This window comes from Heloderma suspectum, chromosome 3, assembly GCF_057233095.1.
Source record: "Heloderma suspectum isolate Gila_16-S chromosome 3, 16-S_ref, whole genome shotgun sequence".
NCBI classification, from domain to species: domain Eukaryota; kingdom Metazoa; phylum Chordata; class Lepidosauria; order Squamata; family Helodermatidae; genus Heloderma; species Heloderma suspectum.
In genome coordinates this window covers 245,765,702-245,779,852 of record NC_139460.1, presented here as the reverse complement: position 1 = coordinate 245,779,852, position 14,151 = coordinate 245,765,702, and the positions used below count along the sequence as shown (strand labels likewise).

Sequence of the window (14,151 nt, the reverse complement as noted above, 5' to 3'; positions counted from 1 at the left end):
AGCCATGTTCGTCATCTGCGACCCTGCTTCAAGTGCCCCTGCATACTGAGATTCAGCAGATGGCTACTCATAAGTAGGCTTTTTCTATGGAAGCCTCCGAAGTGTAGAATGCCTGGCTTAGAGAGGTCTGCGTGGTGGTGCTGTGTTGACTTTTTCACACCAGGGTGAAGCCCTTTATATTCTCTCAGGCCTCCACATTTTTTGTAGCTTGCTACCTCATGATGAGTTTTAAAACTGCATTTTAAAATTTCCCTTCTCCATGCTGCCTTGATATTTATCCTCTGCTTTTAAAATGTTGTTATTGCAGCTTTTAATTTTTTTTTGTTTTTAAGTGAGGTTATTAGTTTAATTGTGCATGTTTATATTATGTATGTCACCTATACTTTAGGGTGACTCATAAATGAAATAAATGAATAAAATAAATTTTTGGTGCTAAATTAGGGTTGCCTCCTCTTTTATCATAACAGGCTCTCATCTTTAAAAGCTTAATGGCAGGCAGATACAACATGTGTTCTGCTACAAATGGCTGGTGCAGATGGGTGAGAATTTCATCTAGTTTGTTTTTGATAAGAACTTACCAAAATTCACAGATTCCTTCATAAACAGGATGGAAAGAACCTGAGATACTTAAAAAAATGAATGTGGAAGAAAACAAAACTGACAGTTTTATCCATCCCGAGTTAGAGCTCCAAAAAGCTCATACCAAACCGAGGGAAGGGGCAACAAAACGGCAAATGCAATTCAAAGCTGTACTGGCTGTCTAATAATCTAATCTCAAAAGGGATGTGATAGAGCTGAAAAATGTGAACAAATGGGCAGCCAAAATGATCAAGGGACTAGAGTACCTTCCCTGCCACAGAAAGCTAAGTACTTAGTGTCAAGCATTTGGAGCTTTTTCGGTTTTTGTTTTTAAAGAATGGAAAGGGGAGATACGATAAACATTTACAAAAATTACACATGATGTGGAGAAAATAGATTCCCCCCTTGCCCCCATATTATTAGAACTCTGCATCACACAATGAAACTGACAGGCAGAATAGACTAAAGAAGATACTACTTCACACAACACCTATGGAATTTGATGTGAATAGATGTGGTTGGTGACAGCTACTGACCTAACTGACTTTAAGTATTAGCTGATAGCTAAATGGAACCTCAGCATTCAGAGGTGGTATGCCAGCACGTGAGGGTTGTTGCCTTAATGGCTAATTATAGGCCTCCTGGAAACATTTGTCTGGTTGGCTACTCTTGGAAACAAGATGCTGAACTACACGGAGCTTTGTACGACCAGCAGGGCTCTTCCTGTATTAAGGACATTTTACTGTACAGAGTACAAAAGCAAACATGTAGAGAGGTCAATGGTGAAATAATAGAAGACAATTTCTTCACGCTTAAAGTGCCAGTAGAAATACAGGAATCTGTCCAAAGACAAATTGATATTTCATTGTGCTTGTGACAGTAAAGGTTCTGATACCAATTCTCTGAGCTGCTGTAGTGTCATGGAATACTCTGCAGTTCCACTTTTGTAATGGAAGGGAGGATTGACAGTTTGGCTAGAATTAAAACCTCACAGACCCAGTTTGCACATAATGGTGGTAATTTGTGGGTTAATTAACCCATGATTTGTTGAGGTTGTGTGCCACTTCCATTCAAAATGTGCCACTTCCAATTGGCCCAATCAGAAGTTGCTCAGTGATGTCCAAACCCAGACACTATTGGTTAAACATGGGTTAAAAAACCCAAAGTTAACCTGAGAACAAACCATGGGTTAACTCTGGGTTGTTTAACCCACAGTTAACCCATAGTGTCGGGGTTTGGACATCATGGAGCAACCCCTGATCAGGCCAATCAGAGGCTGCATATGCAAAATGGTGGTGGCATGCACTGTGGGAAATTGTGGGTTAATTAACCCATAATTTACTGCTGTTATGTGTGAACAGGGACATACACAGACAGGCGGAGAACTAGGAAAAGGTTTCATAATTTTATTTATGTATGTATTTATTAATTTATTATTACATATACATAAATATTTGTGTATTTATTAATTTAATTTATTAATTGCCCATCTGGCTGGTCACCCAACCACTCTGGGCGATGTACAAAGTATATAATAAAACAGTTTAAAACAATAAAATTCTACAGTAAAAACATTTTCTAAAATACCCTAACCCATCCCAAACGCCTGCCTGAACAACCACGTCTTTAATGCCCGGCGGAAGCTCATTAAAGAGGGGGCATGGCGGAGTTCCTTAGGGAGGGAGTTCCACAGAGTGGGGGCCACCACAGAGAAGGCCCTCTCCCTTGTCTCCACCAGTCTAGCTGCCTGGCTGATGGGACAGAGAGAAGGCCATCCGAGGCTGATCTTGTTAAGTGGCCTGTCTGGTGTTGCTGGAGGTGCTCCTTAAGATAGGCTGGGCAGGAACCATATAGGGTTTTAAAGGTCAAAACCAACACCTTGAATTTGGCCCAGAAAACAACTGGCAACCAGTGCAACTCCTTCAGCACTGGAGTGATGTGATTTCCGCGGCGGCTGCCTTTAATCAGGCGAGCCGCCGCGTTCTGTACCAGCTGCAGCTTCCGAACCATCTTCAAGAGTAACCCCACGTAGAGCACATTACAGTAGTCTAAACGAGAGGAGACCAGGGCATGTACTACTGATGGGAGCAGATGGTCGGGAAGGTAGGGGCGCAGCCGCCATATCAGATGGAGTTGATACAGTACTGTCCACCTCACAGCTGACACCGGAGCCTCCATGGACAGCTGGGAGTCCAAAATGACCCCCAGGCTGAGGACCTGGTCTTTCAAGGGTAGCCGTACCCCATTCAACACCAGGTCAACATCACCCAGCCTCCTCTTGTCTCCCACCAAAAGTACCTCGGTCTTGTCAGGGTTCAGCTTCAGCTTATTCCTCCCCATCCAGCCACCCACCGTCTCCAGACATTTGGACAGGGATTCTACGGCCAACCTTGGTGAAGATTTGAATGAGAGGTAGAGCTGCGTGTCATCTGCATATTGGTGACACCGCACCCCAAACCTCCTGATGATAGCCCCCAGCGGCTTCACATAGATGTTAAATAGCATCGGGGAGAGGATGGAACCCTGTGGCATCCCACAAGTGAGCGGCCACGGGTCCGAAACCTCCTCTCCCAGTGCTACTCTCTGGCACCTGCCAGACAGGAAGGACTGGAACCACTGCAATACAGTGTCTCCAATGCCCAACCCCTCCAGGCAGTCCAGGAGGATACTGTGGTCAACGGTATCAAAAGCCGCTGAGAGGTCAAGGAGAACAAGGAAGGAGCATTTGCCCCTATCCAGAGCCCTCCTCATATCATCCACCAAGGTGACCAAGGCCATTTCTGTCCAATGCCCAGGCCTGAAGCCCGACTGAAATGGGTCTAGATAATCGGCTTCTTCCAAGTGTGCCGTCAACTGCATCACCACCACCCGCTCAATCACCTTGCCCAAAAATGGCAGATTCGAGACTGGGCGAAAGGTTGTTCAGAACTTGGGGATCCAAGGAGGGCTTCTTTAAGAGTGGTCTGATCGCTGCCTCTTTGAGGGCTGATGGCATCACTCCCTCCTCAAGGGAGGTGTTAATGTAAGAACGCTAAGGGACGGAGAGCTCAGAAGGAGGGAAACTGAAGGATTGGTGCAGATTATGTACTGAAAAAACAGAAGCTTGAAGTTAGGATAGGTGAAGAATGATGAAAAAGCAAAGACAGCAGGGAAAGGAAGCAAAAAGGGACTAGTTAGAGAAGATGTTCTGAAGAAACTTGCTTAAATTCAGGAGGAATTGCATTCTATGGAAAGAGAAAAAGACATGAGTATGAGGAAGCATGGTCAAGAGCCAAGGTAACTAAATGAAGCAGAACTAAGTAAGTAGTAGCTGGCAATGCAGAAACCTGAGGAAATAATGGGTGATGGAGACACAGATTTGAACCTAGGAGAAGTCAAGGAGAGAGTAGGACTGGGGCTATGTAAGACTGGCAAGAAGTGAATGGCAAATCACATATTGATTTGAACTAACCGCTCCAATTCTTTGGCTGCAGGCATCTAGCCAAATACAGTCCACCAGTGCTATGTTGTGGCCTACCAGTTGATCAATGGTCCACCACTGGTTTTGGAGTGCCAGGTAGGTTTACTGAACTGTAGGTGAGCCATTAGACATGGGTGGTGGGTTGAATTCCGTTTGTAGATCTCATTAGGCTTTATGCAGGCCTGATGTAGAGTTTTATACAAGTAGTTTTGCTACTTACCTCCAATAGCTATAAGCCTGTCCCCCCTCTGAAGATCAGCAGCTGCAGCAGCTGAATTTGGTATGACAGTCTCAACAACAACATGCCCTGTTTCTCCTTCCTTAGCTTGTATTTGACGGAGAGTGAGTCCAACACCTGGTGAATTTCCTTTTATTAGTTCTACCTGAGAAGAAAGGTAAATGTGAACAATGATCTTTATGGTATTAACAAAATTAGATTATATTCAATCATCAAAAAATCTGGTGGTTTAAAAGACCAGACAATAAGGCTATCTCACGTCACAAACTGTGCTTGCTTACAACTTAACCCTCCATGCACCCACACTTTTCCTTAGTCTTGCAGTCCCAAATCCAGATTGGAAGGATGGAGTCCCTGGGACCAGCAAAGATGCTCCATGTTGTCCTGGTCCTGTAATGCCTTATGAAGCATCTGAGCCTTACTGTATTGCTAGAGGAATCCTACTGTGAGGTGACCCATGCATATTTGTTGATTACTCCAGTAGCTTGCAGGATGGGTTGAACAGTGAGAGGGAGCCCTCTTCTTGCATCCCTCACCATCCTTATATTATTTTTATGTGTCACTACAAGGTAAACCTGTATTACGTTGTAATTCAAGTTTTTTATTCTAGTGTTTCTATTACACCAACAGGAATGAGACAGATCATTCAACAACACACCGAGATTTCCAGCAGCAGGCATGCTGCAAGATTTTTGGGATTGCTTTCTAACACGAGATGTTTGGTTGTGACAGAATAGGTTTGGAGTCTGAAAGGAAAATATTCATTCTCTACCATATTGATATTCCACTAGCACGCATACTGCAGGACTTACTCATGGTTGCTTTGGATCTTGAGATGCTTGCTGATGATAAAACAATGTGGTGGTATGGTGTTGTAAATTAAAACATGTTATTAGTGGAAGGCTTAAACACCCTCTTCCAGCACACTACTTGTTTATTTCAGAAAGCATCTTCCCAATATCACTTCACCCCAGAAAAGATGTATGCATTCAGGTATGCGAGTTCAACTGTCTAACCTGGTATTCTTTGTAAGTCTCTGTGAGTACCTTTTAGTAGGGAGAAGGCACCACTCTACAAACATACTTCAATTCAATAAATGTAGCAACTGATGTCTGCTCAAAATCATTATGTTCCCCACCACACACTGCCAAGTTCCAATTTTTCTTGGCACCTCCTAATAATCTTTGAAACAATTTCCCCTACCCTAACCTGCTTTGACTTTTCTTAGCATTACTGGCAACATCATCAGACATACTGTTGCTAGGAAGTACAGCTACATGTACCACACACCATTATTAGTAGTACCACTCTCAGCCCAGCTACATTAAAGGAGACACCCATCTCTCACTATAAACTCACCCAATAAAGACATTGGGCGACTCACAGAAAGAATAAAGGAGTGAGTCACCTCACAGTAGGATTCCTCGAGCAATACAGTAAGGCTCAGATGCTTCATAAGGCAATACAGGACCAGGACAACATGAAGCATCTTTGCTGGTCCCAGACACTCCATCCTCCCAATCTGGATTTGGGACTGAAAGACCCAGGAAAAGTGTGGGTACATAAAGGGTAAGTTGTAAGCAAGTTGAATTTGTGACATTGCACAACATCATGGCTGGTCACGGGGCACGTCACATAAGGCATCAGCCCTAGCTTCCACTTTCCTGGCTTTGTGGAGCTTGGACCAACGTGATAGCCTTATCGTCTTTTAAACCAGCAAGTTTTTTGATGATTGAATTTCCTTGGTTTTTGAAAAGCAATTATCTCCCCAAGGTATGTGTGTGCGTGTGTATGTGTGCGCACACCCCCCCCCCAACTCTGTCTTTGCAATCAGAGGTACAGTGCTTCTTAACATTGAGGTCCTGTCTCTAATACGAATATAAAAGCCATGCTGGATAAGACCAAGGGTCTAGAATTCTGTTCATACAGTGGCCAACCAGCTGCCCACAAGGAACTCATAAGCAGGACATGAGTGCAACAGCACCCTCCTGCCCATGTTCCCCAGCAACTGGTGTAAAGAGGCATGCTGACTCTGATACTGGACATAGCTATGGCCATCATGACTAATAGCCCTTGATACCCTTATCCTCCATGAATTTGTCCAATGCCCCTTCAAAGCCATCCAAAGTAGTGGCCATTACTACATCTTGTGGCAGCAAATTGCATAGTTTAACTATGTGCTGTGTGAAGAAGTACTTCCTTTTACCTGCCCCGAATCTCCCACCAATCAGTTTAATGGAATCACCTTGGGTTCTAGTATTCTGAGAAAGGGAGAAAAATGTCTCCCGATCCACTTTCTCTAACCATGCATAATTTTAAACATCACCATCAAACAGTGGAGGCCGGTGGCCAGTCGGAATGGTGGGATGGAGAGCAAGTCAGCACAGGCAGAGCCAAGGGGTCATGAGAAGCAGAGCCAAGGGGGATCAGTGGATGAGGAGTCTTTGAATCCCCAACCCATACCACAGAGGGAGAAAACTGAGGCACAAAACATGCAAAGCGGGGGGGGGGGAGGGGTAATCACATAACCACACAAAAGTGCTCCTTTGCATCCACACTCTTCTGTTCTAGCAATAAGTCCCATTTCACAGAGAGTCAGGTGACTTTAAGATGATGAATGGGAGCAGAGAGTCCACACAGCCATAATAACAACAATAATTAAAATAGGATGTGATACTCTCAGAGCCACATAGAAAAGCGGCTTTTGGAACATAGGAACAAGTTCTGAAAGCCTCCCAACATCCAAGCTTTTGTTCTGAAAGCATCCAAAAATCCATTACAAAGCATCCACCAGAGCAGGCCTACTCAGAAGCAGCACAGTACAAATTTATTGTTTTATTTATTTCATTTTTGTACTGCCCAACCGCCAAGCTTTTCAGACTATGCATATCTTACTTGTAAGAAGTAAGGACTGGACTGTTCAGGAGAAAGTTTAGGCATCCCTTTGTATGTAATGATGATAATGATTATATCCCCTGGAAGCCAGCAGGAACCCTTTGCAACCCCCCCCCCCACACACACACACAAGAACACCACAAACCATAACATCAATCAATGATAATGATCATAATTAAAATAACACATGATATTCTCAGAATCACACAGAAAAGCAGTCTTTGAAATACAGGAACATATTCACACCCCTGCCTCACCAATCCATGCTGTACAATCGTTTGCCAACCCTGATTAAAAAATAATAGAACTCTGAGCATGTGTAGTTTTATACTTTAAACGCACTTAAATTATATCACAGCTATGACTGCAGAAATAAAATGGAGCTTGCTTCTGCTATTCTGATTTCCTCCTCCCTCCCAATCCCCTTTCCTTTTGTATTATGTATTTTAAAATGTAAGCCTGTGGACAGGGGCTGTCTTATTTCCTATCTTTGTAAGTCACCCTGGGAGACTTTGGAACTAAAAGGCAGAATAAAATGAAATAAATAAATAAATAGGCTTGCATACAATTTCAATCTATATCTCTCACTCAAAAGTGGTTTTGAAAAAGTGACTGGCAGTGTGGAAGTTCTGTGATAAAAATTAATGAAGATTTCTGAGTGCATGATACGGCATACTTCTGATTATGTTGTACAAAGAATCCTGTGTAACTGGGAAGTTTGCACTTTTCTTTTTGTTTGAATCCACAGAAATTGCCCTGAGAAGATGTGAAATCACTGTCCTTATACAGTATTTGCCTGACTTGAACCAGAGAATCATGGATTGGGTGGGCGAGGGGATTTTAAGAGTGTGTTGAAACATCAGTACCTTACAGCTTTTTCCCATCCCCTCAGCTAAGTCGATTCTTTTCTTAATTATGCATTTGAATACATGGAATGTGCCTTTTTTCATAGCAGCTGCACATTGGGTTGGACACTGTCAGCAAACTGTCAGCCTTAAGCCCAAAATCTCTGTCTTGGTCAGTCATGAGCATACAAGTGAAGTTGGGACTTTCCCCCCAATGTGCATCCCTTTACACTTGCTTACACAGAACAGCATTTGCGATTTTGATGTCCATTTTCCCACTATGGAGTGATCCTTTTGGAGTTCTTCGCAATCCCTCTTCATTTTAACCGCCCTAAATAATTTGGTGTCATTAGTGAACCTGGCCACCTTGCTGCTTAGTCCTAGTTCCAGATCATTTATTATTACTATTATTATTACATTTCTTATTACATGACACCTGGCACATGGTGGCTTGTTTGATCATGCAAACTGGCCCTATGTGAATAATAGCATATTTCAACTTTGCAGAAAGCTATGTGGTTCACCAGTTTAACCAAGCCAATTCACAGCAAATGAAAACAGGATAAAGAAAGACCAGTTCCACAAACTCCATATGCTATATTCAAAGTCCTTAGACAAATGGCCTATTTACTCCAGTACTCTTGGCCTTGACTGGCAGTGGAACTCAGGTAACGGTCAGGGTCTCAGGGAGAAAATTATTTTTCATTCAGAAAAGCTTTAACAAAAAGAATGTAATTTAAAAATGATGAGGTCATTTACTTCTATTTGCTGCAAGCTTGTGCTATTTCCCATTCCTTTTTAAAAAGCCACATATATGAATGTGTGTTCATCCTTTACCTTAATAAAACTAAAGCTGCAAACAGCTCTGGGGCAGAGGACAAATGTGGCATGACTATTGTGGGCACCCGTGGAATCAGCCTGTCTCTCAGAGAAAGAAAGGAATTTTCTAGATAGATCTTTGTAGCTTGAAGTGTAGTGAAAACCCACAGAAAGAGGTTGACCAGAGACTGCAGTGGGTCAGAAAAAGATGTACATTTATGGTGGGCAATGATGATGTTAGATAGTGTCCCCACCACTTAGTGTGGGACTAAGCCTGTCTGCACAAGATTATTTTCCATCTGCATTTTGGACACTGAAATATTCTGTTTTAACTATTGGGCCGTGGTGGCTTGGGGCCGTGGTGGCTTAGTGGTTAAGACGCTGAACTGCAGACTGGAAGGTCGGCAGGTCAGCAGTTCGAGACCCGAGTGCCGCGTGACGGAGTGAGCTCCCGTCTTCAGTCCCAGCTTCTGCCAACCTAGCAGTTCGAAAGCAAGAAATTGCAAGTAGATAAATAGGTACCGCCTCGGCGGGAAAGGTGACAGCGTTCCGTGCACCTCGGTGTTCATTCATGCCAGCCACATGACCATGGAAGCGTCTTCGGACAGCGCTGGCTCTTCGGCTTAGAAACGGGGATGAGCACCGCACCCTAGAGTCGGACACGACTGGTTGGGGACACCTTTTTATACTATTATTTACTACTGCAGCCTTCCCCAACATGGTGCCCTCTGGATGTTTTGGACTACAACTCCCATCAGCTCCAGCAAGCATGGTTAATGATCAAGGATGATTAGCATTCTAGTCCAAAACATAAGGAGAGCATCAGTGGTTGGTGTCAGGGTGGAAACTGAGCCCAGAGAGCCTCAGAGCAGTTCTGATTCTGAGGAGGAACAGCTATCCGTGGGAGAGGGGCCAGCTTATCCCTCACAGGCTCAGCACCTGGCAGGGATTCCTCCTGCCAGCATTCCAGAGATAGATAGCAACCCAGGTAGTGAGGGAATGTGGGAGGGGGGCTTCTTAGACGCTCGACACAGACACAAAGAGCGACGACGAGCGATGGAGGGCGCGGAAAGGAGGCGTAGCGCCCATTTGGCGCGCAAGCAACGGCCACCTCCCATGGACCCAAGGGAAAGAGGGAAGATCTCTCCCTAGCCCATAAGTTCTGGGTCTTCAAGTGACTCTCTTTCAAACGGGGATCAACTGACTACTTGAAGCTTAAGCTACCCTGCTGTTCCTTGCTTTAGTCGCTGGTAATTAGCATAATGAAATGAAAGAGTCATTAAGTTGTAAAAGGATTAAAGCTTTGAAAAGAAATCCTTTCGTCTGTGTTTTGAGTTGGCTATTGGAATCTACTGGGGGAAGCCGCCAGAGCGCTCCTGACAGCTGGGTAAGGCTGTGCTGCTGCTACTCCTACATCTCTTACTCCTGCTTTCTCTAATGGGCCCACATGCCAAAAGATGTGTAGATAGGAGAATGTTGGGATGGAAAACAGATTAATACCTTATTTAGGATCTGAACTAAAAACCCAACGAAACTTGGTCAATATGTAAAATAATCACCAGTAGCCATATATAGTTCTATAGAATACCAAGCACTTTAGAAGTAATGAGCAAAGGGCTGGATGCAGCCGATCTCATCTGATCTCATAAGCTAAGTGGGGTCAGCCCTGGTTAGTACTTGGATGGGAGATTGCCTGGGAATAAGATTCCTGCACTGAGCAGGGGGTTGGACTCGATGGTCTTGTAGGCCCCTTCCAACCCTATGATTCTATACCATAGAAAAATAACAAAAAAACCTTTGGGTTGTTTGTACACACAGATTCTAGAGTTGAAAACTAGTGCAGCAGAGTGGTCAAAGGCATGACTGATGGCCTGGAGGTCCCTGTCAAATTTAACTTTAGCCATCAACTCACTCAGGTAGCCAAGATAGTGACCTGGTTCACATCACAGATCATCAAAGGTTAATATACCCTCAAGGAGCTGCAGTGCATGCTGGCTGCCATCATGAATATGTAACTATTGACTGAAGGTTGTCAAGGGTTTTTGGTTGTGTGAATCCAGCTGGTGAGGGTTATCTGAGGGTTAAACAACCTTCATATAAGCCACGGTCTGTTGTAGGGCTATGTGAGGGTTGTTAAACCCTCAAATAACCCCCACTGGCCAAGTCTGCACAACACGACAACCCCCAGTTGGGGACTGCATATTCATAATGGCGGCCAGCACACACTGCAGCTCCTCAAGGATAAATTAACCCTCGATAGGCTGTTGTGTCATGAAAACTGACCCACTGGCTTGCTTAACAGTTTGCCTGCCCATTGAAGGACAAAGGACAAGACATTTTTATTCAGGTATACAATCCATTTATTTTCTCTAATTCAATATCTTATTAATTTGATATAGACATGAGAGAGTCTTCCTTTCATGCAAAATTCCTGAAGTATAATTCATCAAGAGATTCAACTCTATTTCCTGTGGTTTGAATAAGGACAAAGTTTTGTTTTTTAAAAAAATCAGAGTGCATATGTTAATTGGCTTACCAATGATGCCTGTGTTATCACCCAATGTTTTATGAATGGCAACCGCTAAGGTAAATATCACTGTCTATACTTTTTGCATTTCAATTCCCTCTGACAATACAGTTTATGTCTCCCTTCCCTGCCGCCACCCACACATGTATGTACATCTGCCAACTTGAGGTTAATGCTTCATGCATCTGATGAAGTGGACAGTGTCCATAAAAGCTTATGCCACAATAAATTTGGTAGTCTTAAAAGTATCACAAAAGCCTTTGTTGTTTTTGCTGCAATAGACTAACATGGCTACCCCTCTAACATGGCCTTTAACATGGCTACCCCTCTGGAGGTCAGAGTCAGCTCCCTAAATTTCCTAATTCATAATGCTTGTAACAAAAAAATGTCTGATTTGGAAAGTGATACAATGGTAGAACCCAACTATGCAATTGTTTTTATTAGCTGTTGTCTAAGGATTACACTACTTCCAGAAAACAAATCACAAAATCTACTAGAGAAAAGTATTTTCCATTGAGAAAAAGTTCCCACCAATGCTATTAAACTTTTCATGCCTTATTATTGACATGAACAGTGAAACCCCTGGGCTTAATCTTTCCTTATATAAAACCCAGGATTTCAATAACTGATCGGATTGACTTTCAGTCTGGTTAAACCCAATCCTTTCTCTTTTTTTCATCCATGGTAGTGTGTCTAAGGGAATTGCTACTGACTCTTGTTCCAACACTAAACACACTCTATATGTTAACTTTAAACATTAGAAGACCAAGCAGCACTTTTTCTCTTATTACCTTACTGATGGAACCTTTGGTGTGTGTTTTGTTTTTGCCAGAACTGGGCTGCTAATACCTTAGCAATCATTACCATATAAAAATTAATTCAACCTCTCATTTCAAGCCCTCTGAATTAATCTAACACTACAACCATAGGATTTAATGGGATCATCACTCTTACAATTCCCTCAGTTTTAGCTAGAATCAAAAACCAGATATTCTGAATATGAAGATGCAACCACCAAATGTGGATTACATCAGCCTCTCATGCCCACATCTCCACATTTGGAAAGCTTTGTTTTAATATTCATGGGGTAGTGTGCCATTGGGCAAATATCTTAAAACAATCCTCAGTAAGACTAACACATGTTGATAATGCCACCCCTTTTCTCCAGACAGAAGTTCATATTTTATGTGATTTCCCTGCCTAAAGCCAAGTTTTATTTCAAACAACAAAGGTTCTTGCTTACACTCACAGTGCCAAGATCTGTCTGACACATATTTGACAACATACTATTGTTCTTATCCACAATTATTTGCTCAAACTTTGTCTCCTGTCTTAAACCTTACTTTTAGCTTGAGCCCAATGTCTTATTTGAAAGAAATGAAACAAGGGAAACCTCGTGTTGTTCCTTTTTCTTACCAGATCATTGTAAAATATTAATCCTCCTCCTCCACAATCTGTTTCAAACTTCCGAAAGGATACTTTCCCAAATTAGGTTCTGCCATCACCCTTCAAGGCATATATATAAATAAAATCCCATGCTGAGACCTCCAAACTTAACATCCTTTTGAACTCATCCCAAATTCTTATTGCAGATTTCTCTACAAAGTTCTCAGCATGACCCTGCAACACTGAACTCATCACAGCTCCTTTGCGTCCTACACTTGGAAGGGTAGGAAATGCTAGTTTAGACTATCCTGTACAGCATCACTCCAACCTCTCTTTGGCCAACCATTCCACCGCAGCAGATTATAATGCTCTTGCTGCTTCCCCCAGAAAAACCTTTTAACATATAGGATAATATTGAAAAGGCCACACACACCTGGATAAGAAAGAAATAGTAAATATGCACCAAGATAAGGTACAGGAGGCAAAAATGGGGGCTTCAATCATCTATCAACATGAAGAAAAGGTTGAAAGCAAATGAGCACAACTGACTTTTTGCTGTCCAGTGAGCTGGACCCTGCTAGATTACTGGGATCCACACATCATAATTTACTTTTGACATGGAATATTAGGCTGTAAACATAGGTATTTCACTGTGAGATTTAGATACAACAGTGTGCACAATCATGAGAGTTGTTGGCTGTAATATATTAACTATTCATGTCCAGTAAGATATTTATGATTTTTTTTTCTCCAGAAACACCTGGGAATCAGGCGTTCTGAAAACACACCCATTCTAGAAGTGGGGTGGTTCAGCTATTACATTTGTTCACTTGGTCAAGACACTCGCTTTTATAAATGTGACTTCTCAAATAATTTTTGCCTCCATAAATTTGATTAGCATTAGGTAAATAGGAACATTTTAAATAAATAGTACCTATTAACCAGTCAATGAAATTATTTTAAGTATATGGAACCAAATGTAATAAAGAGTAATTTAAATTTGGCAGATATGCTATCACTACTGTGCCAAACTGATAGGTTAAGAGTAAATGTGACTGTCTGGATAAAGCTATAGTTACTTTCTGTCAGTTAAATATTCATTAATACTATTTTTAAAAGAGTTTTGAATTGATTGAGGCTAAAATATGTACAGTTACAAGTGCCTACATGGTTTTATAAAGCCCTTTGAAGCTGGTTTTACCAAAGGGGTTGAGCTGGTTCTGCAGAAGTCCAGTGTAGCTTCAAAATTTGTGTGTATGCAGGGTTTGGAAGCTGTATTCGCTATGGCTTACTTTTCACATATCTTCTGGATTTCTGCATTAAAAATTACTAATTTAGAAAGTAATGTCCATGATGTCTCCTCTGCCTGGATAGAAGGAAATACCAATGCATGTAGTGGGCT

The 14,151-nt window shown here is 42.4% G+C and overlaps 1 protein-coding gene across 1 annotated transcript in view; it reads right to left on the bottom strand.

The window, feature by feature from the left end:
- PDZD8 (PDZ domain containing 8) overlaps positions 1–14,151 on the bottom strand; it is a 97,919-nt gene that overhangs the window by 7,342 nt on the left and 76,426 nt on the right. Inside the window, exon 4 of the mRNA XM_084846109.1 lies at positions 4,260–4,422. Within this exon, the coding sequence (XP_084702235.1) occupies positions 4,260–4,422 (163 nt within the window). The remainder of the gene's footprint in view (positions 1–4,259; positions 4,423–14,151) is intronic.